Source organism: Nicotiana tabacum, chromosome 8 (genome assembly GCF_000715075.1).
Source record: "Nicotiana tabacum cultivar K326 chromosome 8, ASM71507v2, whole genome shotgun sequence".
Classification (NCBI taxonomy): domain Eukaryota; kingdom Viridiplantae; phylum Streptophyta; class Magnoliopsida; order Solanales; family Solanaceae; genus Nicotiana; species Nicotiana tabacum.
In genome coordinates this window covers 65,141,123-65,166,529 of record NC_134087.1, presented here as the reverse complement: position 1 = coordinate 65,166,529, position 25,407 = coordinate 65,141,123, and the positions used below count along the sequence as shown (strand labels likewise).

The 25,407-nt window shown below is 40.9% G+C and overlaps 1 protein-coding gene across 3 annotated transcripts; it reads left to right on the top strand.

Annotated features, from left to right (window-relative positions):
• The first annotated feature begins 6,568 nt into the window (after positions 1-6,568).
• Positions 6,569-17,917, top strand: LOC107792820 (ISWI chromatin-remodeling complex ATPase CHR11-like). 3 transcript variants are annotated; one of them, XR_012694012.1, is made up of 26 exons: positions 6,569-6,963; positions 7,212-7,337; positions 7,424-7,530; positions 8,271-8,377; positions 11,137-11,234; positions 11,343-11,522; positions 11,659-11,880; positions 12,295-12,429; positions 12,713-12,995; positions 13,090-13,163; positions 13,272-13,492; positions 13,578-13,665; positions 13,764-13,857; positions 13,953-14,141; positions 14,228-14,259; positions 14,358-14,434; positions 14,523-14,612; positions 14,786-14,855; positions 14,944-14,998; positions 15,114-15,172; positions 15,250-15,415; positions 16,726-16,904; positions 16,986-17,201; positions 17,276-17,377; positions 17,472-17,530; positions 17,677-17,917. XR_012694012.1 is itself a non-coding variant. In XM_075219317.1 (25 exons), exons 1-24 carry the CDS (start codon positions 6,763-6,765, stop codon positions 17,348-17,350), a joined length of 3,144 nt encoding a protein of 1,047 aa, XP_075075418.1. In that variant the 5' UTR covers positions 6,569-6,762; the 3' UTR covers positions 17,351-17,377; positions 17,582-17,917. The 3 variants fall into 3 exon arrangements, 2 of the variants coding, with proteins under 2 accessions (XP_075075418.1, XP_075075417.1); XM_075219317.1 differs by lacking the exon at positions 17,472-17,530 and having other exon boundaries at positions 17,582-17,917; XM_075219316.1 differs by having other exon boundaries at positions 17,472-17,917.
• Positions 17,918-25,407: the final 7,490 nt, after the last annotated feature.

Genomic DNA, 25,407 nt, shown 5'->3' with positions numbered 1-25,407 from the left:
GATACAAAATAGTGATATCATAGTCCTTCAGCAACTCTAACCACCTCCTCTGGCGCAAATTTAGATCCTTTTGCTTGAATAGGTGTTGCAAGCTCCGATGGTCAGTATAAATCTCACAAGGAACCCCATATAAGTAATGGCGCCAGATCTTCAGGGCGTGAACAATGGCAGCTAACTCAAGGTCATAGACAGGGTAATTCTTCTCATGTACCTTCAACTATTTGGATGTGTAGGAAATCACCCTACCGTCCTGCATCAACACCACTCCGAGGCTAATCCTTGAGGCATCACAGTAGACCATATAAGACCCCGAACCTGTAGGCAGTATCAAAATTGGGACTATAGTCAAAACTGTCTTTAGCTTCTGAAAGCTTGCCTCACACTCCTCCGTCTACTAGAACGGAGCACCCTTCTAGGTCAGTCTGGTCATAGGGGCTGCAATCGATGAAAAGCCCTCAACAAAACGGTAGTAGTAACCCACCAAGCTAAGGAAATTGCAGATCTCTATAGCTAAGAATGGTCTGGGCCAACTCTGCACGACCTCTATTTTCTTCGGATCCAACTGAATACCCTCACTCGACACTACGTGGCCTAGGAATGCCACTGAATCTAACCAAAACTCACATTTCGAGAACTTAGCATATAACTTCTTCTCTCTCAAAGTCTGAAGCACAGTCCTCAGGTGCTGCTCATGATCTTCTCGACTCCGGGAATACACCAGAATATCATCAACAAAGACAATGATGAAGGAGTCAATATATGGCTGGAACACACCGTGCATCATATGCATAAAGGTTGCTGGGGCATTGGTCAGCCCAAATGACATAACAAGAAACTCGTAATGACCATACCGAGTCCTGAAAGTAATCTTCGAGATATCTGGCTCCCGAATCTTCAACTGATGGTAACCTGAGCGCAAGTCAATCTTAGAAAACACCAGTGCACCCTGAAGCTGGTCAAATAAATCATCAATACAAGGCAAAGGATAACGGTTCTTAACTGTAACTTTGTTCAACTGGCGATAATTAATACACATACACATGAACCATCCTTTTTCTTCACAAACAAGATATGAGCACCCCAAGGTGATATACTGGGCCGAATAAAACCCTTATCAAGCAATTCCTGTAACTGATCTTTCAACTCCTTCAACTCAGGAGGAGCCATACGATACGGAGGAATAGAAATGGGCTGAGTGCCCGGCAACAGATCAATGCTAAAATTAATATCTCTATCAGGCGACATGCTTGGAAGATCAACTGGAAACACATCAGGAAAATCCCGTACTACTAGAACTGAATCAACCAAAGGGGTATCAATACTAACATCTCTCACATAGGCTAAATACGTGTCACACCCCTTCTCAACCATACGATGAGCTTTAAGAAAAGAAATAACTCTATTGGGAGTGTGATCTAAAGTACCCCTCCACTCAACACGCGGTACACCTAGCGTAGCCAACATCACGGTTTTGGCGTGACAGTTAAGAATAGCATAATGAGGCGACAACCAGTCCATGCCCAAGATAATATCAAAATCTACCATGCTAAGCAACAATAAATCGGCTCTGGTCTCAAAACCACTAAGAGCAACCAAACACGACCGATAAATGCAGTCCACAATAAGAGAATCTCCCACAGGAGTAGAAACATAAATAGGGGAACTCAAAGAATCCCGAGATACACCCAAATGCAGAGCAAAATAAGAAGACACATAATAGTAAGTGGAGCATGGATCAAATAGAACCGATGCATCTCTGTGACAGACCATTTTAATACATGTGATGATAGAATCGGAGGCAACAACCTCGGTACGGGCAGGAAGGGCATAGTATCTGGTCTGGCCTCCCCCTATAGGGAGACCTCTACCTCCCTAACATCCACCTCTGGCTGGATGAGCATGTGGGGTAGCAACTAGAGATGTAACTATAGCCTAAGAACTCTGCGGGGTGCGCTGTGGCTGAGAAGTCTGTGGAGGCGCACTCCTCCCAAGTCTAGGGCAATCCCTCACCACATGGCGTATGCCACCACACTCAAAGCAAGCTCTGGGAGGACGTGGTGGTTGTGACTGGCTCAGGCCAGGTCTGCTGGACTGACCTCTGAAAGCACCCCGCGCAGGAGGCACGCTAGATACCGGAGGTGCATAATAACCCCTACCATGATGACCTGCTGCTGGGGCACGGGCACCAGAGAAATGGCCCGACTCTCGAGACCTCTTGGCCTCCCTATCCTCTCTCTCTCTAGCATGCATACCCTCAATCCTCCTAGCAATGCTCACCACCTGCTGATAAGAAATATCCATCTCCAACTCACGAGCCATGCTAGACCCGATGTTGGGAATAAAGCCCTCAATAAACCGGCGAACCCTCTCGCGAACAGTAGAAACCAACGCTGGGGCATGTCTAGCCAAACTAGTGTAACAGACAGCATACTTTGAGACAGTCATAGCACCCTAGCGCAAATGCTCAAACTCTGCGCGTCATGCGTCCCTGAGGCTCTAAGGAACATACTCTTTCAGGAACAGATTTGAAAACTAAGTCCAAGTCAGTGAAGCAACCTCATACGGACTGTCTAACTCATAGGTGCGCCACCACTCATAGGCAGCCCCTCGAAGCTGGAAAGTAGTGAAGGAAACCCCGCTCGATATATACCCATGGTACGGAGAATGCGGTAACACTCATCTAGAAATCCCAGAGCATCATCCGATGCTAGACCACTGAATATAGGAGGTTTGTACTTCTTGAACCTCTCAAGCCTCAGCTGCTCATCCTCGGAAGCCGCTGCCCTGTACTCGGGCTGATATCGGACTGCAAGCTGTACAAGAATAATCTCAAGAAACTGCTCAACATGCACTCACTGCTCAGGAGTGCAGGCAGCGGGAGTCTGTGCTCCTCCCCCGGCCTGAGACGTAGCTGCAGCAAGGGAAAGCAACCCTGCCTGAGCCAAAGTGGTATACATGCTCATGAACTGTGCTAGTATCTCCTGAAGAGCTGGTGTAATGGTAGCAGTAGGCGTATCAGGTGCCTGGACTCCGGCTAGAACTGCTGGTGGTACCTCGACGGCAGCTCGCGCATGTGCTCTAGCTGCACCATGTACGCGTCCTCGGCCTCTGACGATTGCAGAAGGGGGCGCGGGTGCCTGATCATCTCGGGTAGCGCGTGTCCTCACCATCTATGAGAGAATAGAAGATAGAAGTTTAGAATTATGATATCAAAATCTCACACGACAAAGAAATCAAATGAAGTGGAATTTTCCTAACGGTTACATAGCCTCTCATAGATAAGTACAGACATCTCCGTACAGATCAACAAGACTCTAATAAACCGGCTTGTGATCCATGACTCCAATGAACCTAGAGCTTTGATACCAACTTGTCACGACTCCTGTTCGTCCTCCGTAAACCATCGTGACGACACCTAGTCTCTACGACTAGGTAAGCCTAAACGCGGAAGATAAACCAATTTGCACAAGAATACAATTTAAAACAGAAATAATGTAATAAAACAACATTTTAAAAGTGTCGCTCGACATACAAAATATAACTCTCAAATCCAATATATATATCTCCCAAACCCGAAAACCCATAAATCACAAGCTAAGGATATTACATAGTGCTCTAACTCCAGAATAGTCTAAAACAAGTAAATACAGAAGGGTTTTAAATACAAGAAAGAATAGAAAGAGACTCCCCGGTCTGCGTACGCGGCAGATATACCTCGAAGTCTCAGAAAGGTCGCCTCGCCTCAAGGATGGTAAGTCTGAGTTAAGGTACCTAGATCTGCACATAAAAAACATGCGCAGAAAGGGCATGAGTACACCACAACGGTACTCAGTAAGTGCCAAGCCTAACCTCGGTCGGGTAGTGACGAGGAAGGTCAGGCCCCTACTGAGATAAAATAAAAATATAAGATATGACAATATACGATAAGCAGTACAGTCGGAAACTAACACTAAGAATTTAATACAGGAAAATAGGAAATTCAATAACTGGAACAGAGGCAAAAACAATCACAAGGAAATAAACGGGGATCTCTCCGTATCCCGGGGATCTCTTAATACCCTCAATATATGCCAGGGATCTCTTGGTATCCCGAGGATCTCTCGGTATCCTCAATATATGTTAGGGATCTCTTGGTATCCCGAGGATCTCTTGGTATTCTTAATATACGTGCCAGGGATCTCTCGATATCCCGCACCTCAGTTCAAATCATAAATACGTACAGGAGATCTCTCGGGATGCCGTCCCGTAGTTCCAAAGTAAAACACACAGCAGCAACACAAGAATACTCAATTAAGCTCAATTTCGTATCAAGTAAACAGGTACTTCCAATCTAACATGCTTCACATAATTAAATTAAGCCAGTTTAAGTAAATAACAGTTAAGTCAATTAGACATGCTTTTTCTAAGTTAACAACAAGTTTAAATTTCAAGTAAAATGAAACAGGAAAAGGAACACAATTGAAATTACTTAAAGAAAATCGGATTTCCAACAATTAGCTCAAGTACGCACTCGTCACCTCACGTACAAGGCATTTCAAACATTAAATATACCAAATCCTAAGGGGAAGGTCCTCACACAAGGTTAGACAAGCCACTTACCTCGAACCGGCTCAATAATCAACCCGAGACCACGTTCTTGCCACGAGTGCTCGACTCCAAATGACCCAAATCTATTCAATTCAATTGCATAGTGTAAATAACACTTCAAGTAACTGATTCTACAATTAAATTCTAAGCTAATATGCGAAATTAGGTAAAATGACCAAAACACCCTTCGGACTCACATCTCGGAATCGGGTAAAATTTATATTTTCAGAATCCTCATACTCTCACGAGTTCGTGCATACCAAAGTTATCCAAATCTAAGGTCAAATTCCCAATCAAAAGTTGAATTTTAGGTCTAAGAACTTCCTTCCAACTTTTCCCCAATTTTCATCTCCAATCCGAAATTAAATGATGAAACTAACTATAGATTAATGGAATATAACTAGAAAGTATTAAAGAATTGTTACCCACTGATCTCCTCTTCAATTTTCTCCCAAGATCGCCCTCTCCCGAGCTCCAAATCGAATTTCCAACTTTTGAAACTAAACCCTCAAAATTTCATATTTCTGCCCAGCTGTTACCGCATCTAAGATCCTAGGATAGCTTTTGCAGTCTCGCTTTTGCGGAACACTGGTCGCATCTGCGACTCCTCACTTAAAACCAGATTCCGCATCTGCGACTCACCATCCGCAGATGCGGTACCGCTTCTGCGGAAAGCCTACAGCTTCTGCAGCTCCTGCTGAACCTCCCTATTTTCGCTTCTGCGATTGATCCGCCGTTTCTGCGGCTCCGCACCTGCGGTCCCACACTCGCAGGTGCAGTTATGACAGTAAAACAGCTGAAGCTGCAACTCCAAATCCCAAAAATCTTTCCGTCAATCATCCGAAATGATCCCGAGGCCCCCGGGACCTCAACCAAACCTACCAACATATCCCATAACTTCATTCAAATTTGTTTCAACCTTCAGAACGCTCAAAACAACATCAAAACATCTATTTTTAATCGGATTCAAGCCTAAGAATCCAAAAAACTCTAAAAATACACTTTCGATAAAAAAGGCTATCAAACCTTGTCCGAATGACCTGAAATTTTGCACACACGTCACATTCAACACTACGGAGCTACTCCAACTTCCGAAATTTCATTCCGACCCTCGGATCAGCATGTCACTATCGAACTGAAAACTTCAAAATTCGACCTTTCGTCATTTCAAGCCTAAATTAGCTATAGATCTCCAAAACACAATCCGAACACGCCCCTAATCCCGAAATCACTCAATGGAGCTAACGAAACCATCAGATTTTCATTCTGAGGCCGTCTTCACACTGTTCCGACTACGGTCAACTTTCCAACACTTAAGCTCTCATTTAGGGACTAAGTATCCCAAAACTCTCTGAAATTCAAAACCGAACATCCCGACAAATCAAAATAGCAGAAATAAACTCAGGGATAGCAGTTAATAGGGGGCGTAAATTTTTAAGACGACTGGCCGAGTCGTCACAATAAGTAACTATACTATAGACTACTATATGCTTTGGTATAACTATATATGTTATATTGATTTAAATCATTAATATATATATTTGCTTTATGTTTTATATTTTAATTAAATAAAATAAAAAATAATAAAAGTGTCTTATGATAAATTTTTAAATTCATTTTTCTCTTTAAAATAATTATAAGACTTTGGACTATCCTTTTTGGTAATTTGATACTCAAAAGTACTTTTTAGAAAAATTGGCCAAACACAATTTGTTTATCAAATGTTACAAAAAGTTTTTCTTAAATGAATTGGCCAAACACAAATTTTTAATTTTTTGCAGCTTGGCCAAACACAAATTTTTATTTTTTTGCAGCTTGGCCAAACGGGCTCTATGTATTGTCGTACCGTGCATTTTCTCTTAATTTTTTTGTTTCTCAATTGGACTAAAGCCCATTCTAAGTTGGCACACGTGGCTCAGCCCATAAACCTATCGGCTTTCGTCCAAGACCCAACGGCGCTAAATTGCAGATCCCCCACAAGTGGCGGGAAGTTTCATTTCCTAATGTAATGTGCTCAACAGTCAGCAACATTACATCAAATTATCAAAAAGGAAAAAATCTGCTGATTTGGTTCCTTCACCAAGCCGCTACTTATATATTCCGAACCTAGAAAACTCTCTAGTTAGACGGCGAGTTCCCTTTTAGATTCAGGTTAGAAACCCTCGAATTGGAGCCATGGGTAAACACTCGAGATCCAAATCCTCGTCGTCGGAGCCTCCATCGGATAGTTCGGAGGAGGAACAAGTCCAGGATCAGGTCAATGAAGAAGAAGATGAAGAGGAGCTTGAGGCCGTCGCGAGGACCGCTGAGGACTCCGACGAGGAGGACAATGACGCCGCCACCGACGTGGCAGACCAAGACGATGAGGATAATGAGGTATGTTAATTAATTGTTGTGTTAGGGTTTTTTTTCTTAGGTTTTGGTCGGTCTGCCGAATTAATGCCTGATAACATGTCTCATTCCACTAATGAGTGGGCATGCTAGGGTTTTTAGACTGAAGTTGTTTTTTCAAGCATAAATGCACATTCTTCAAATGATGTATAAGTTTGAGCAGCTTTCATGTTTTGATAAGCTTTAAGGCTATTTATTTTTTAAGTCACCCGGTTATGCTATGCTACCTGTAGGAAGAGGTTGCAGCCAATGAAATCTCCAAGCGCGAAAAGGCCAGGTTGAAAGAGATGGAGAGGATCAAGAAGAAGAAAATACAAGAAATGTTGGATTCACAGAATGCTGCCATTGATGCTGACATGGTATCTCATTCAGAATATTTGTTGCTGGACCTTTTTGTGTTCTGTTTTAGTTAAGAGTGTGCTCAATGCTGACATATCTGTGGCAGGACAACAAGGGAAAGGGGCGACTGAAGTATCTCTTGCAGCAAACTGAGCTATTTGCACATTTTGCCAAAAGCGAGCAGTCCACCTCTCAAAAGAAGACCAAAGGAAGGTATGGGTAACTTCCTATGAGTAACTTAGTTTGATCCTTTCTTTGTTGTTAGCTTTGCTGAGTTTGCAGCTGATCCCAGAGACTTATAGAGCTTGATTGCTCCGAGCAATGCATTTTGGCTAATCCGCTAGAATTTCTTTGTTATTTGATGGTTTATGTTAAGGTGCATGGAGTGAGCAATATGGAACTGAGGTTCAAGCAAGAAGAAAAAGATATTACTAATTCTTTTATGTTTAGCTATTTGATACTTATTTACAACAGAATGATATCTTCGTTGCCTATTAGTGGGAGTTAATGTGCAAGTGTTTTCGCAGCATGAAATCAACATTGCATACATAGACATAGCTATTTTGGTGTCTTCCTAAGGACTTTCATTTTGTTTGCTTGTTTGTTAAGTTGCTTGCTTTATGTTACCTTTTCAAAAAAAAAAAGTTGCTTGCTTTTCTTGATGTAAAACGATGCTGATACATTGACGGACTTCATTGACTCCTTATGTAAATAAACAGGCTTGATTCCTTTTCTGCATGTTCTGCACCTTCCTGGTGTTTTATGTCGAAAAATACAGCTTGGTTTTAGATTTGGCTGCTACCATGTGGTTTCAGATGGTTATTTGTGTGGATGTGATTCACGCAATATGCATTATGTTGTGTCAAATAAAGGGGAAAGTTTATGCATTAAACGGAGGTACTTCTGCATGTGGATTCTTTATGAGCCAATTTGATGATCTTTTCTTTCTCCAGGGGCCGTCATGCATCAAAAGTAACTGAAGAGGAAGAAGATGAAGAGTATCTCAAAGATGAAGAAGACGGACTTTCTGGGAATACACGATTGGTGGCACAACCCTCCTGTAAGATATAGGGGTGCTTGGATGGGCTTTTAAGCTCGTCAAACCAGCTTTTAAGTTATTTTTAGCTTGTTTTAGTGTTTGGCAAACTTAAAAAGTGCTTAAAAGGACTTGGCTTTTAGGCTAAAACAAGCTAAAAACAAGTTGGGTTTTGCTCAACTCATCACTTTTTAGCTTTACAACTATCTATGTTTGACCAAGTGTTTTACTGTTCTGTCCCTTATAATGTTCTATAATTCCTAAAATAAACTTCAGAACAAAAGGCCTAATTTAGACATTTCTTTTCCCTTGTTTCTTTCGTCCACCTTTCTTCCATCTCCGCGCTCTTCCATCTCTACCATTTCGCCAATCTTGAGGTTTGGTATGTAGGAAAATACTTTTTTTTGTGTGTTGGATTTTGCGCGGTTTCTTTGATTTTATATTGTTCCTTAGGATTTAGGATTAAAAAATCAAATACCAAAAAGGTCCAAAAGCTCTAACCCACTTTTGTGCCAACTCGAACAATATGGTTCTGCTCTTCATATCTCCGAACTTTGCTGTGTAATTTTTCACTTTTGCGGCTCTATATGAAGCCGGCAGATACCTTGCAGGCCTCGAAATGTTTTCATTCCTAAAGCTTTAATTATTTAGTAAATTTCCTTAATATTAGCATCTATTGAAGAACCACATGAATTGAAACTATTGGAGTTTATATTGTTTGATTACCATTATGTATTGCTAGTAAGTTAACTTGAGCATGAGGAAAATGATATATTTTTTAATGAGCTTGCTTTTCTCTAGTTAATTAGACATAAATTAAACGTAAAAAAGAAGAAAAAAGAATGTATAGAGATTAAATATATACATGCCAACAACAACAACAACAAACCCAGTATATTCTCACATGTGGGGTTTGGGGAGGATAGTGTGTATGCTGACCTAGAAAAGCCGTTTCCAATAGACCCTTGGCTCAGAAAAGGTGAGAAGAAGAAAAAGAAGAAAAGGCCAATCTTAACAAACATGTCATGTAAAATAGGGACATTCAATTTAAAAAGAAGGGTGAGGCCAATAGTTGTTTCTTTAATCAGCCATCAGGAAAATCTGGAAGATGATCCCTCCTTGCATCTTTTGGGTTCTTTGGACAGAGAGGAATCGCACATGTTTTGATGGAGTTTCAACTCCTCATTTTTTGAAAGTGAAAGGTCTAGTGTACCTTTTTAGTTGAAGCAACCTAACCCCTATAAATAATGTTGCCTCCTATTTAGATTTTATCGGTTCACTTACTTTGACTTAGGCCATACTTTTGCTCTTTTGTTAGCTCTTTGGCGGGAAGCACATTGTAATGGAGCTAACAATGGCATATTTTGTATTTCTGTATCTTCTGGATGCCATCGGTGAATCATCTTACTTCATCAAAAAAAAGTTACTCCCCTACCCCCCCCCCCCCCAAAAAAAAAAACACTTACCATTTAGTTCTTTGTATCTTTCTTTGAAAACTTTCGCATATCTTTCAACCTCCTCCTCAATTCTCCCTTCCATTTCAGCAGCAATACTTTTTAAGTCACTGCGACCATACTTCTCACAAGCCCTGATAAAGGTATTGAAGTCTCTTCTACTCCATGTTGAAAACACTTGTCAACCTCCAACAACAATAAAGTTAATTATAATCCTAGGATGAGTTAGTAGAAACACTTACCTCTTCCAATAGTCGCTCCTTCTCCTCCTGCTCTACAGCCGTTAAAGGCTCTCCTGCATCTTCAGGTTCTTCCACCTCTATAGTGTCTTTAACCTGATTCTTCTGGTGTGTTTGCTGGAATAAGTAACAAATATATACATGAAATTACACAAATTATACTAGTGCATAAACTATAAAAATATTTTATTTGAACAATTTAGAATTAAAAATATGTAGTATCAGCTCCTTGTGTTAACAGATTTAAGGACATTCACTAATTTTAATGGAAAAAGCTGCTTATCAGCACTTTTTTATCACAACTTATTTTCAACTACATCACTTCTATCCAGATACATAACTGCATATTCATAAAACCAGCTCCAACACTTAAAAAGTGCTTTTAAGCACATAAAGCTTAAAAGTTGATGCACATGTATTTGTCATATGATGTTGTTACTAAACCGTGTAAAATGAAGCTGTTACGAAATTGGGAGATCCATCTTGAGAAAGCTCAGATCAGATACACGAGCCTAGGTCCTACTTATAAAAAGTTCAATTTATCATCCTATAAGGTGTATAGTTTGTGTAGCTCCGTTCAAGGCTCTTTAGTCGCGTTGTCATTACAAGTAATAGTGCTTCTTTAGTCAAGTTGTCATTACAAGTAATAGTGCTTTGTTATACATGTGAGTAACTGATGCATGGCTGCACAGAAACTGTAGTCATCATTGCAAGTGCTACCTAGGAAGAATTCATGATGTTTTTATTCTATATAAGGTGGCTAAGGAAATAAGCAGGGTTCAGAAGGGTGGAGGTTTATCAATACCTCTGATCACCTTAGGGTTATTGAGCATCATTATGGACAAATGTGAATTTTAAAGAAAACCAAACTAGTGAGGTTTCACGTATTGAATTCTCCCGTACTTTCTTCATATTAAGCCTGCTCAAAGCTCTAAACTTAAGTGCATTTGGGAAGAAACGTCATATTAAACAGTTGAAGCTGTAAATGCATTGGATAAATGCTTCTATCTCAGACAAATTTTCTCTGTTAATGCTTTCATTTCTTTCTTCTTTAAGCGTCCAAAGATCACATCCATAAATATTTTGTCAGGTATTCAAGGGAAGATGAGGGATTATCAACTCGCTGGTTTGAACTGGCTGATACGACTGTATGAGAATGGGATAAATGGAATACTTGCTGATGAAATGGTTAGTATGGTCATATGCAACTGTATTGAGATGCTCCTTTCTCCCTACATTTTGTAATTATTACTTCTAGGAGAAGCATCATCATTTAATCCTCTTATTATTGCATAGGGTCTTGGTAAGACATTGCAAACCATCTCCTTGCTGGGATATCTACGTGAATTTAGAGGAATAACTGGTCCTCATATGGTTGTTGCTCCAAAATCGACTCTTGGCAATTGGATGAATGAAATCAAACGTTTCTGTCCTGTTTTACGTGCTGTTAAGTTCCTTGGAGATCCTGATGAAAGGGTAAGCAACAACTTATATTGGTTCTTTTGCTTTCCTCTGATGAAAGGGTAAGCAACAGCTTATATTGGTTCTTTTGCTTTCCTCTTTTGCACATTGCATTGCTTGTTCAGACTAGTCTTTTATATTTTATTTACAGAGATACATACGTGAGGAGTTACTTGTTGCGGGGAAGTTTGATGTGTGTGTCACAAGCTTTGAGATGGTTATCAAAGAGAAGTCTGCTTTACGACGCTTTACTTGGCGTTACATCATAATTGATGAGGCACATAGGATCAAGAATGAAAATTCTCTTCTTTCAAAAACAATGAGGCTCTACAACACTAATTATAGACTACTTATCACGGGGACACCACTTCAGGTGATGCTTATTTTATTATTTTCCTTGCATGTAGGCTGTAATTCCTGATTTACTTGACCTTTTTATTTCTGCATCATTTTTTTCAATCTCCTTAAATGCAAATTACTTATCTGAAATTTCAAACTAATATGATATATTGATACTCCAACCTTTCATGTTCCAAATACTGCTCCAACCAAAGAATTACTTAAAACTATTTTCCAACTAATAATGATAAATAACCTGAGTAATACCTTTGATTTTTAATTTTTAGCTAGTCAAGCGTTATTTCCTATTTTTATAAATCAGTTTCCAATCTATTTGTTGTATCTTTGCTGCGATGCCGATGAGCATGTTATCTTAATAGTCCTCGGTGTGCATACATATGTCTGCATTCCAGCCTAATTGATGTGCGAATTTTGTGATATTACACAGAATAATCTTCACGAACTCTGGGCGCTTCTGAACTTTCTGTTGCCTGAGATATTTAGCTCAGCTGAGACTTTTGATGAGTGGTTCCAGATTTCTGGTGAAAATGACCAGCAGGAGGTGGTCCAACAGCTACATAAGGTGTGTTGATTTCTAGTACGTAGTAGTTTCTATAATAGAGACCAAGCAGTATTGCCAATTTCTTGAATCATCCCCCCCCCCCCCTGCTCACCAAAAAAAGGTATAGAACAAGGTTATGGTTGAAGGGGTGAAGACAGAACAACAGTTACCCTATGACCTTGCTGCAGATGTAATTTCTTTATTTTGAGACATCAATGTCCCACTCGCAAATATCTTGCTTTGAACTTTGAGGGAGAAGCCTTGTAAACCTAACCTGAGTTTTCAACTTTGGCTACTTGGTCAGGTCCTCCGTCCATTTCTTCTTAGGAGGCTGAAGTCTGATGTGGAGAAAGGCCTGCCTCCCAAAAAAGAAACAATTCTTAAGGTTGGTATGTCCCAGATGCAGAAGCAGTACTACAAGGCTCTGCTGCAGAAAGATCTTGAGGTTGTCAATTCTGGAGGAGAGCGCAAGCGTCTTCTCAATATAGCAATGCAGCTACGTAAATGCTGTAATCATCCATATCTTTTCCAAGGTGCTGAGCCAGGACCTCCATATACAACAGGAGAGCATCTCGTAGAAAATGCTGGTAATATTTTGATTCCTTTGGATGCAGTGTTGGCGTCTATTTGCCGTTTCTGCAGCAGCTTTTTACTTAACTTATATTCATGTGCTTGATGCAGGGAAAATGGTTCTTCTAGATAAGTTGCTTCCTAAATTGAAGGAACGTGGCTCAAGGGTCTTAATATTTTCACAGGTTTCCCCCTCGAATTTTCTTTGGTTTTGTTGTGCCTATCCGAAGTTTCAACAGCTTTCTGGATGCTCAGCTTTCGGACTTACCCTTTCTTTTGATTTTCTAATTCAGATGACAAGGCTATTGGACATCCTTGAAGACTACTTGATGTACAAAGGTCACCAATATTGTCGGATTGATGGAAATACTGGTGGTGAGGATCGTGATGCTTCTATTGAGGCTTTTAACAAACCAGGGAGTGAAAAATTTGCATTCTTATTGTCAACCAGAGCTGGTGGTCTTGGTATCAATCTTGCTACAGCAGATGTTGTTATTCTTTATGATAGTGATTGGTGAGGATCTCCTATATTGTAGGTTTTGTCAACCCAGGAGAGAGGACGGTATCTGAATCTTGTCTTTACATTATTGAAATTGCAGGAATCCACAGGCTGATTTGCAGGCTCAGGACCGAGCCCATAGGATTGGTCAGAAGAAGGAAGTCCAAGTATTCCGCTTCTGCACTGAGGTTCGAATTCTTTCCCTGATGTGTTAATGCACTGAAAAGATGCTGCTTTGGGATCTTCTGGTGATGTAGTGAGACATGCTTTTCAATTATTCATTCAGTATACCATTGAGGAAAAGGTGATTGAAAGGGCTTACAAGAAGCTAGCACTTGATGCATTGGTTATCCAGCAGGGGCGGCTAGCAGAGCAGAAAGGTGAGGTTATCTTTGCATACAATTTCCTTCTCTTTATACTGTTTGATATGCATATGAAATCACTGACTGTTTGTATCATGTGATGCATAACACAGCTGTTAATAAGGATGAGCTGCTGCAAATGGTGCGATTCGGTGCTGAAATGGTTTTCAGTTCCAAAGATAGCACCATTACTGACGAGGATATAGATAGAATAATTGCTAAAGGAGAAGAGGCAAAAGCTGAACTTGATGCCAAGATGAAGAAGTTTACAGAAGATGCTATCAAGTTTAAGATGGATGACAGTATGCACTTTGCTTCCTGATTTTTTCTGTTTGCCTCCTGCAATTTGTTGTGCTGCTTTAGTTATAAGATTGCTGACTTTATGCAGCTGCTGATTTGTATGACTTTGGTGATGAGGAGGTAACAACGCTTGTTCAGTTTTCTGGTGACTCCTTGCTTGGTTAGCTACTTTTCTGTGTGTTTCACTTGCCTTTCTGCCTTTGTTTGGGTCAATAAAGGATAAAAACAAGGTGGATTTCAAGAAAATTATCAGCGACAATTGGGTAGAACCTTCAAAAAGAGAAAGAAAGCGCAAGTATGCTTCTTATGTTGCTGAATTTTACCTTTTATGTACTGAAGCTTAGTTTATCATCAGTTAAAACATGACTCTCCTTTGCTGTTAGCTACTCAGAGTCTGAATACTTCAAGCAGACCATGCGTCAGAGCGCCCCTGCAAGACCTAAAGAGCCTCGAATTCCTCGGATGCCTCAGCTGTAAGTCTGTGTTTGCACATTTTTCTACTTTTCTGTACTACTTTTGTTCTCTCCTGATTCTGTTGGGCCATACATAGTAGCGTTTTGAAATGAAGGTTCCGTGACTCTCTGTCTCTGGCAACCTCATTTCTTTTTCTCCTAACGACAGTTCTGGTTATCCTTATCATTTGTAGGCACGATTTTCAGTTCTTCAATACACAGAGACTGAGTGAGTTGTATGAGAAGGAAGTGCGCTATCTTATGGTTGGTTAAGCTTTGTATTTCTCAAGTTTTTCCATTGCCACCCTTTCGTGTGTTTTTTTGTGGATTATATATTTGTTACTTATTCCAGCAAACACACCAGAAGAATCAGGTTAAAGACACTATAGAGGTGGAAGAACCTGAAGGTTTGAGACTTTTATTTCCATTTAAAAGAACTTCAGTTTTTTTTTCATTTCTGTATGGGGAAAATTTTGGGCCTGCTTCTTCTGAATATGTCTTCAAAATGTTTCATGTATATAGATGCTGGAGATCCTTTAACAGCTGTAGAGCAGGAGGAGAAGGAGCGACTATTGGAAGAGGTAAGTGTTTCTACTAACTCATCCTGGGATTATAATTACCTTTATTGTTGTCGGAGGTTGACAAGTGTGATATCTAGGGATTTTCAACATGGAGTAGAAGAGACTTCAATACCTTTATCAGGGCTTGTGAGAAGTATGGTCGCAATGACTTAAAAAGTATTGCTGCTGAAATGGAAGGGAAAACTGAGGAGGAGGTTGAAAGATATGCGAAAGTTTTCAAAGAAAGATACAAAGAACTAAATGGTAAGTGTTTTTTTTTCTGGGGGGGGGGGGAGTTTAAATTGTGATTAAAAAAGAAACAACTATGCTTCACCCTTCTTTTTTAATTGAATGTCCCTGTTTTACATGACATATTTGTTAAGATTGGCCTTTTCTTTCTTGTTGTTCTTCTCCTCCACACCTTTTCTGAGCCGAAGGTATATTCGAAACAACCTCTCTACCTTCACTAGGTAGGGGTAAGGTATGCGTACACACTACCCTCCCAGATCCCACCTATGGGAATATACTGGATTTGTTGTTGTTGTTAAGATTGGACAATGATTAGTGTTACAAGTATTTGGAACATGTGAGAGAACATTCAACTCTTTTGACACAGTTTTTGGTTTATGTTCTTGGAAAAGAGTTTCTGAAGTAGTCTGGAAATCTTCTTTGAATATTGATGTGTGTGAATGCATTTTTCCTGGAAACAGAATGAAGTTTGGATTGGAATCTTGTTGAACTAGAAAGTTAAAATTGCAGCATATCATTTTATAAAGCTATAACTACAAGCCATTTTTCAAAAAAAAAAAACAAACTATAACTACAAGTCTGCCACATAATTAATTCCATCTCCATTGTGAATATTGTAGCAATTCATTAGAACTACATGCATTAGACTAACAATACATTGTACAATAGCAATATAAAAACTGGAACTAACAAAAAGGTAAATAAAATTTTAGTCCTTGAAAGAATAGAATAAGATGAATGAAAAAAAAGCATTTTGGTCATAATAAAAAAGGAGGAAAACTAGATGAAATTTTATTTTAAAAAAAGGAGGGGTCAAAGTGATAATGTTGACAAGTTTATGCGCAACTGGGGAAGAAAAGGGTTATTTCTTGGTTTTGGTTCAGAGTAGAACAGATTTTTTAGGTATCTTCGTGTTTCCAAAACCCAAAAATTGATTTTGAAACCAAATAACTTTGTTCGGGTTTGATTTTTGAAAATGTCTTCCAATCCAAACACAATTGAAAAGAAAACTTGTACTGCGTAGAGTAAGTGGGTCGCATGCAACTGTTTTGTACTATCATTTTCTTGAGTAGGAACTTTTTTTTAAAAGAAAGTGCACTGTTTAGGACAAGTAAGATTACCAATAGTAATTTGGGATGGGGGCATATTTAAAGGTTTGTAATATTTATTTTCTTCAGTTTATGTGCTCTGCTAATTTATGTCACAAAAGTAGGATAGAAAATTCACTAGGAAGATCTTGATAGTTGGGAGAAATATAATTATTTATGTCGAGCATGTAGGTTTTGGAGAACTGTAGTTTAGTTTAATGGATGTGATGCTTGCAGATTATGACAGGATTATTAAGAACATTGAAAGAGGAGAGGCTAGAATTTCACGGAGAGATGAGATTATGAAAGCAATTGGTAAGAAGCTGGATCGATACAAAAATCCATGGTTGGAATTGAAGATCCAGTATGGTCAGAACAAAGGGAAGCTGTATAACGAGGAATGTGATCGTTTCATGGTGAGTGGACTGAAATTCAGGGGTGCACTTTTAGGATTTAATCCACTATCAGGAAAATGATTATATAGGTTATTTCTATAGATATGTATGGTTCACAAGCTCGGCTATGGAAATTGGGATGAGCTGAAGGCTGCATTTCGCTCATCACCCTTATTCCGGTTTGATTGGTTTGTGAAGTCTCGTACCACTCAAGAACTTGCCAGAAGATGCGATGCACTTATTCGGTTGATTGAGAGGGAAAATCAAGAATTTGATGAGAGGGAGAGGCAGGCACGCAAAGAAAAGAAGCTTGCAAAGGTTAAACTATCAACCTCTTAACTCATTCTTGGAGGTAAATATGTCTGATACTAAAAAAGAATTTATATCAACAGAACATGACTCCATCAAAGCGCACCTTGGCAAGACAGGCAGCTGAAAGCCCTCCTACTTCGAAGAAGCGGAAGTAATTTTCAATGGATGGCTATGTCATCTGGGTAGGTATTTCTTCTTTGAACTTCTTGTTGCGCCATTTACCAATACTTTAAAAGAGTATCATTTTTGTCTAACCATGGTTGTTCCTCTTTGCAGGGAAGTAGGAAATGAGAGTAAAAATGAGCACTAAATTCATTTCGTGATCTAATCATCTGGTACTTAATTAAGAACGTCATCTAATGGATGCTTTCTGTTTTTGTCATTAGATACCTCTGGCATTTTTGGAAAAAAAAAGATCTGGTATTTTATGCAGAACGTCATCTGATGTTCTATCCTTTTGGTATGACAATCATCAACTCAGGGGCATTGAGATTCTGTCCAGGACAATATCAGACCGGCGGAAGAAAGAAAGATCGCAATTTGTTAGTCCACTGATAAATGCAAGTCCATTAAGATAGTCCCGTAGCTAATTCTACATTCCGACGGAGGCACCTTAATAATTTGTTGTTTTTAACTGGTTGAGGTACGGTAGCACTTATGAAGTGACGAATCTACAAGGGTTCTGAATGATGGCAAGTAATGATATCTTTTTATTTCCATAACCGTCTATCCTCAAGTAGCAAATGATATGATTGCGTAGTGTGTGTTGGTGTGATGCCAAGAACAGCCTTCGTTCTCCCTTCCCTATCTTTATATCCATCATATTGTGCTTTTTTTTATTTAGCATATCATATTGTCACCTATATTTGTCTATAAAATTGACAATTTTTCTTTATTTAGCATGCCATATTGTCACATACGTTTGTCTAAGAAGTTGACATTATTTTTTCAAGACAAATAATCTATATTATTTCTTATTATTTTATGAATATAATTCGTAATATGAGTGGAACAAAATTTTCTAAAAGATTCTCCTTCCTTTTCTCTTTCTAGCTGTGTGATGCATGTTTGCCAATGCAAACTATTGCTGCATCAATGTCTTCTTTATTCCCTTAACTTCCTCGGTTATCTATATTAGGTGCACGTGTATTCATCGCTTCTGTTATTTACTTTTTCTTGGTGGATGTGTTTATTTAATCTTTCGATTATTGTTTGACTCAAAAGATATTGAAACTTTTTTGAATAAATCAATCAAAGAAAGTGAAGGGGTAAATTTTAGTTAGACATAATAAATTTCAGATCAATGAGCTAATTGAAGTAATAGTATATGAGATACAAATGGAGTAATCGATCTCATTGAAATTCTTTATTAGGGCTCCCATTAATTAATGGGAGAGGCAGTTCTACATGTTTTTCAGGATATTATGTCTTTCTTCTTTTATTATGAAGATTCCAAGGAGAGAACTAGGGAGAGAGGACCTTTGATATTCACTCGGTCTGACACTCTCACACTATGTCTGTCTTTGGTCGTCTTTTACACGTTATTTCTTCTGACTCGACGAGTGTCGAGAGTGCTGATTGTGGAACAGACCATGTCATCTTTCGTTGCCTTGCCGCCTGGGCGGGGTGTTGATCAGCTTGACCACAACGGTCAGATTTTGACCAATACAGTTAGTCCCTCCGTCTGTCGGGGTCGCCCCCTATCGGGCCAGGCAGACGGATCATGATTGTTACAAATTCCAGAGAAATCTGACTGCTTGATCCTTGGTTGTACCTTTTAGGTTGCAAGTGAGATGATGGCGCTCTTCCGATATCCTTGGACCGTTGCGACCGTTTCGGAACCGAAACGTCGTTTGGTATTGAAGCGTTGTTTCGTGGTTGTCGCCATTATGACACACGTTCCTGGGGAACCGAAACGATTCGTGCCCTATCAGATTCGATTGACGACTCTTGGGTTTCGTGCTTGGTGGATTTATGTCTTTTATAAATTGAAGGAACATATCCTTTGATTGACATACTTTTTTGCCCTTTGCTTGAAAGAATTTTGCTGAAATGATTTTCTTCCTGATACTTCGAATTTTCATTCGCCTCCAATTGGTTGAAAACTTTCGTCCTTCTTTTCTATTGTCTTTTTGCCACTCCCCCTTGACAAAATGGCTGGTGATTCTTCTCGCACTGATCTCCCTATCGCAATTATAGCGCCAGAGAATGTTGCTCAGGCCACTAAAGGAGTAGAAGTGGTGGAGGATGAGGAGGTCCCGTCAGTAACCGAGATCTTGCCTCGTCCTGGAAGAGAATGGAATGACTTCTGCAGCCGTGCCGGGGTGGAACCGGAACCAGTCCCCTCTGTTTTAAAAGAAGAAGACCTTGCAGAGTTGAAAGCTAGGTGGGGAATTCCCAATTACGTTGATATGCGGTCGACCGTAGGGGATGACATAGTACATTTTGACCGTCCCGGGTACTACGTGTTCTACGCCTACCCCTTTCTTATTGGATACACACTTCCTCTCCCTCTCCTGGTGGTGGATTTCTGCCATTTTTACGAGGTATACCCTGCTCAACTTTCGCCGTACCTGTACAAGCTATTCCTTATGTTGCTCAAGTTTGCGGAGCTCGCCGGTCGTGAGATCACTTTGGATCACATGCTCGGTATCTTCGCCCCTCAACTCATTCGCGGCACGATGCTTCACATGCGTCCGCGAGGGTTGAAGAGTCTGGTGGTGAAAATGGACGACAGGGCCAATCGTCGTTTCTACGAGATTTATTTCTATGTGTGGACTGAGCACTTTGTGGCGGATCCAACGGGGTTCTCTAAGAAGTGGAACTTTGCACGTAAGTTTCTTGTATTTTCAGTCGGCGAGAAATCCGACCGCTTTCCGTTACGGTACTTAAACTTTTATTATGTTTCTGCATTCGAGAAATTGCCTCCTCCATCTGTCGATGGTATCCGCGAGTGGGTGAGCGCCATCCTTCCCCATACGGCGGGGGTTCGCACCTGGTCGACCTTTTATGAAAAATTTGGACGCAGGCCCCTTACAGGTGATATGTCGTTTCTGTATGCTATTTTTCCTCTCTTTTTACTTAGTTTCTTATATGCTGTTTGTCGATGCCAGGGAGAGTGCGAAGAGCGAGGGCTCTTCCATTGGGTTTTCGTCAGCCGACATTGTCTGCTCGCCTTGTTGCAGCACCTGCCGCTCGACCTTTGTCGAGGGCTGCTACAGTCGAGTCGGCAACTGTGATTATACCTGAGGAGGCCACTTCTCAAACTGAGGTTCCAACTCGTGTTGCTTGTCCAACGAGTGAGTCTCCCTGTGCTGAGGAAGAAGAAGGGTCGTCCAAAAGGCGACGAGTTGAATTCGAGGCAGCCCGTCTGACTGTAATTCACCTGGACGACTCATCCTCGACAAGATCTGGGGCGGGGGTTGACACCGCCCCACCCGCAGCGATGGAGATAGCCGTCGTATCTGCCCCGTCGACGGAGATTCCTGCTACTGTCATTGATCAACAACCTGTCGCGACGAGGGGCTAGATTCCCGAGGCTGCTGTTGTGGTTTCGGAAGTACCCTCGTCCTCCGTACCTGGTCGTGCCTCCTCCTCAGCTGCTGAAAGAGGAAAGGGCGTTGTGGTCGACGATTATGAGTCCGAGTCGGACCTCGATCCTAATGATGTTAGGATGTTTGAGGAAGGTGTTACCCACTCGGTGTTTCGTGCGGGAGTCCCGACCCGTATTCTTGAGATTTCTTCGGATGTTAACCTGCTGGGGGACACGGAAGATCTGGTGACACAGTTCGACATTTTGTGCTCCGCCGCCGAGAACGAGGCTCTCCAGAATGTTCCTGATGTCGATTTGATGAATGAGGTGGCCGCTATGGGCTTGAGAGTATGTCGCACTTTTCTTTTATACTTCTCTCATTTTTCTTGTTGATATGGCTTTAACTCGTCTTCTCGTTTTTCAGACGTACATGGAGGAAGTGGAGAGTATGCGCAGGGCCGACATTCGGGCCAAGCTTTTCTTGAAGATGTTGGAAAAGTATCGACGCTATCGCAACAAGTGTCATGAGATGCACGAGCGACTGAGGGAGAATCCTTGTGCTCGATCCCTGGCGAGGAATTGGAGAAGAGAGACTAGCAGTTGATGGAGGCCATTCGCAGGAACAGTATGCTCGAAGAGCAACTTCACGCGAAGGATGAAAAGCTCGAGGTGGGAAAAGGGGTGGCCGCAGAGTGTGACTATCTGCAGGGGAGACTGAGGACAATGCAAGCCGAGATGGACCAGAATCTTATCAAGGTCGAGGCGATGAGTGCAAAGTGTATGGGAAAGATGGCCGAGTTGGAGAGAAAGGTCGCCGGGTTGGAAAGTATCGAGAGTGCCTGGTCTGCGGCTTCAACAAGGGCGGCGGCCCTGGAGAACACTATCCGCGTCCTCCAGTCCGAGCAGGAGTCGGAGAGAGCGAAACGCTAATGGAGGTGAGGCTTAAGGAGCACATTGGGGAGATCGACCGGGAAGCTTCGACCTTAGGTGATTGGGTCGCCGCTCTTGAGGCAGAAAATGAGCGATTGTTGGCTCAGATTGAGTCTTCCTCCGCCACTGTTCCCCGCCGCTTACACGAGTTTTGGGTTCATGCTGAAGCTCAGCGAGATATATACAAGAGCCTGTGGGAGGCGGGCAATGTTACTGAGGCCGAATACGAAGGAGCACGAGCAAAGGCACGAGAGGCTCGCATCAACTGTGGTTATGACTCTGTGACTCCGGAGGCCGACGAGGGCGCGGATGATGAGGGAGAGCTTCTTGGAAATGATGGCGATGAGGACGCCGAGTGAAAGAATGTTGTCTTAGTCTGTTTTTTTATTCATCGTGTGTTGTCGTTGTTCCTTTCTTTTTTTTTATTGTTGGCTTGGGCCATATGTAATATGCGACCGTTGGCGCGACGACTTTGTATAAAGAGGAATTTTCTCGTTATTATCTGCTTTGTGCTTTATCTTTGTTTTCGCTTTTCGCGATTTTGGTACGGGATAGATTCCTGTATGACGAGTCCCGGCTTTTCCTTCCCTTTTTGTTTTGTGACGGCACTTGGCCTTGGATATATTTCGAACTTTTCTCTTTGGCGATGGCTTGTGGCCTTAAAGGGTGTTATTTTGAGCTTATCGAAATAGTAACCCGTCATCATTCGATCGAGGTCGAGCTCTTCTTTTTAGGGAAGTCCCTTGGCCTTAAAGGGTGCTATTTCGAACTTATCAAAATAGTAACCCGTCATCGTTCGATCGAGGTCAAACTCTTTTTGTTTTTTGGCGAAGGCCCTTAGCCTTTAAGGGTGTTACTTCGAACTTATCAAAATAGTAACCTGTCCTCATTCGATCAAGGTCGAACTTTATTTTTTTGCGAAGGCCCTTAGCCTTTAAGGGTGTTATTTCGAACTTATCGAAATAGTTCGCCGTTCGATCGAGGTCGAACTCTTTTTTTTTTGCGAAGGCCCTTGGCCTTAAAGGGTGTTATTTCGAACTTATCGAAATAGTAACCCGTCATCGTTCGATCGAGGTCGAACTCTTCTTTTTGGCGAAGGCCCTTGGCCTTAAAGGGTGTTATTTCGAACTTATCAAAATAGTAACCCGTCGTCGTTCGATCGAGGTCGAACTCTTCTTTTTGGCGAAGACCCTTAGCCTTTAAGGGTGTTATTTCGAACTTATCGAAATAGTAACCCGTCATCGTTCGATCGAGGTCGAAGTCTTCTTTTTGGCGAAGGCCCTTAGCCTTTAAGGGTGTTATTTTGAACTTATCGAAATAGTAACCCGTCGTCGTTCGATCGAGGTCAGACTCTTCTTTTTGGCGAAGGCCCTAGCCTTTAAGGGTGTTATTTCAAACTTATCGAAATAGTAACCCGTCGTCTCGATCGAACTCTTCTTTTTGGCGAAGGCCCTTAGCCTTTAAGGGTGTTATTTCGAACTTATTGAAATAGTAACCCGTCGTCGTTCGATCGAGGTCGAACTCTTCTTTTTGGTGAAGGCCCTTAGCCTTTAAGGGTGTTATTTCGAACTTATCGAAATAGTAACCCGTCGTCGTTTATCGAGGTCGAACTCTTTTTTTTTGCGAAGGCCCTTAGCCTTTAAGGGTGTTATTTTGAACTTATCGAAATAGTATCCCGTCGTCGTTCGATCAAGGTCAAACTCTTCTTTTTGGCGAAGGCCCTTAGCCTTTATGGGTGTTATTTCGAACTTATCGAAATAGTAACCCGTCGTCAGTCCCAGTTTTTGGAGAGTCAGGCATCTTTCGAGGGAGTCCCGGTTTGCTTGATATTGTTTGCATTGGAGGGCGTAATGTCGGAGAGGATGAAACTTTGTTGTTTCTCTTATGTTCATTTTGTGCCCATATTGGAGTTTCTTTGCCTGATTCCGGCCTTCCGCCCTGAAGATGTTATCGTCGGGCGATTTTTCGGTTATCTTGTAGTAGTTTCTCATTCTTTAATTAAGATGTTTCTTTGCGCGTTCGCCCGCGCGACATTTGTATTCCTGCTTGAGCAAAGGGCAGAATGTGAGTCAAAATTATATTTTCCTTACCCCCATCCGATGGACCGGTGAACGAGAGCAGGTTTGTAACGTTGCTCATTTTGTTTGGCATTTCGACGGTTGATGGGGCGAGGATTTTCAAATCCGGTTACTCTATTCAGCTCTCTTTCCCCTTCTATGCTGCAACTTTGTCCTGCGTGGGTCGGGTCTTGCCTTAGCGCTCTTTCTGGTGGGTAATCGTGTTTCTTGTCTTTGATCTGGAAGAGACTAGGAAACTTCACCAAGAAATCCCCACAGACGGCGCCAAATTGTTTGACTCAAAAGATATTGAAACCTTTTTGAACAAATCAATCAAAGAAAGTGAAGAGGTAAATCTTAGTTAGACATAATAAATTCCAGATCAATGAGCTAATTGAAAGAATAGTATATGAGATACAAATGGAGTAATCGTTCTCGTTGAAATTCTTTATTGGGGCTCCCATTAATTAATGTGAGAGGCAGTTCTACATGTTTTTCAAGAGATTATCTCTTTCTTCTTTATTATGAAGATTCCAAGGAGAGAACTAGGGAGAGAGGATGGAAAAAAAGCCCCCCCCCTCCCCATCGAAGGTTCTTCCGTATTATATATAGTCATGTGACCTTTGATATTCACTCGGTCCGACACTCTCACACTATGTGTGTCTTTGATCGTCTTTTACACGTTATTTCTTCTGACTCGACAGATGTCGAGAGTGCTGATTGTGGAACATATTATGTCGTCTTTCGCTGCCTTGCCGCCTGGGCGGGGTGTTGGTCAGCTTGACCACAATGGTCATATTTTGACCAATACATTTATATTATCGGATCAAGTTTCCTATTATTCGAGCATTTAAAACAATTCAATGTGGCACATTTTAATCTAACCTACTGTTGGCTTAATTTTCTCACCAATATAAAAAAGGCGAGCCTTCTAAGATTGTTTATTTATAATCTACTCGCTTCTTCAATTTTAACCGGATAAGTTGATAAATATATTTCAAATTAGCGGAAGTTAATTGTTTTTGCCTTGACTACTTTTTAAATTCAGGGAATGTTTCGATGGATTGGTACGACACTTTAGTGCGAGCAAAAAATCAGTAAATGAAATCCGACCTTTGGGATCTACTAGGGACATTCATCCCAAATTTTAGAAAAGGGCAATGACTAGTACTAGAATTGTGTGAAATGTTCTGTTATTCCATTTTGATGAAGTGGTCTCAAAAGGTTTTGAAATTCCACTGGAAATCTGTAAGCATAAAATTGAGTATGAACATAACATCATAAAATGGAAAGTAAAATAAAAATCTGTGGAAAAAGTCGGACAAAGATAATACTACTGGACATCATGAGTCATGGCTTGTCCCTTCTGATGTACTGTACTGTCCTGTCTTTTTGCAAGTACATGTTCTCAAACAATAAGTGTTCGCGCTATTAGCAATATATAATCTTAAATTCATCGTTGAGTTAGTCTTTTACACATGTTATCAGTACTGCTCTTAAAATTTTTGGTTGAGCTTTTGCATTTGAGTTTTAATTAACATCAAAAAATTGAAGCCAAGTGCATGGTTAGCGTTGTCATCAACAGTTTAAGTTTGTGCTAACAAAAGTCATTGCAAAAATTCTATATCCTCATTCTCTTCGCATTTTGCCTTTCTGCTTTGTCGAGTGAATATATCTTTGTTTATTGGACCAC

Coding starts and splice junctions, on each gene's coding strand:
- LOC107792820 (XM_075219317.1), top strand. CDS start 6,763: ATGGGTAAACACTCGAGATCCAAATCCTCGTCGTCGGAGCCTCCATCG. Junction 7,338..7,423: donor CTGCCATTGATGCTGACATG/GTATCTCATTCA, acceptor TATCTGTGGCAG/GACAACAAGGGAAAGGGGCG. Junction 13,666..13,763: donor TATTCCGCTTCTGCACTGAG/GTTCGAATTCTT, acceptor TTATTCATTCAG/TATACCATTGAGGAAAAGGT.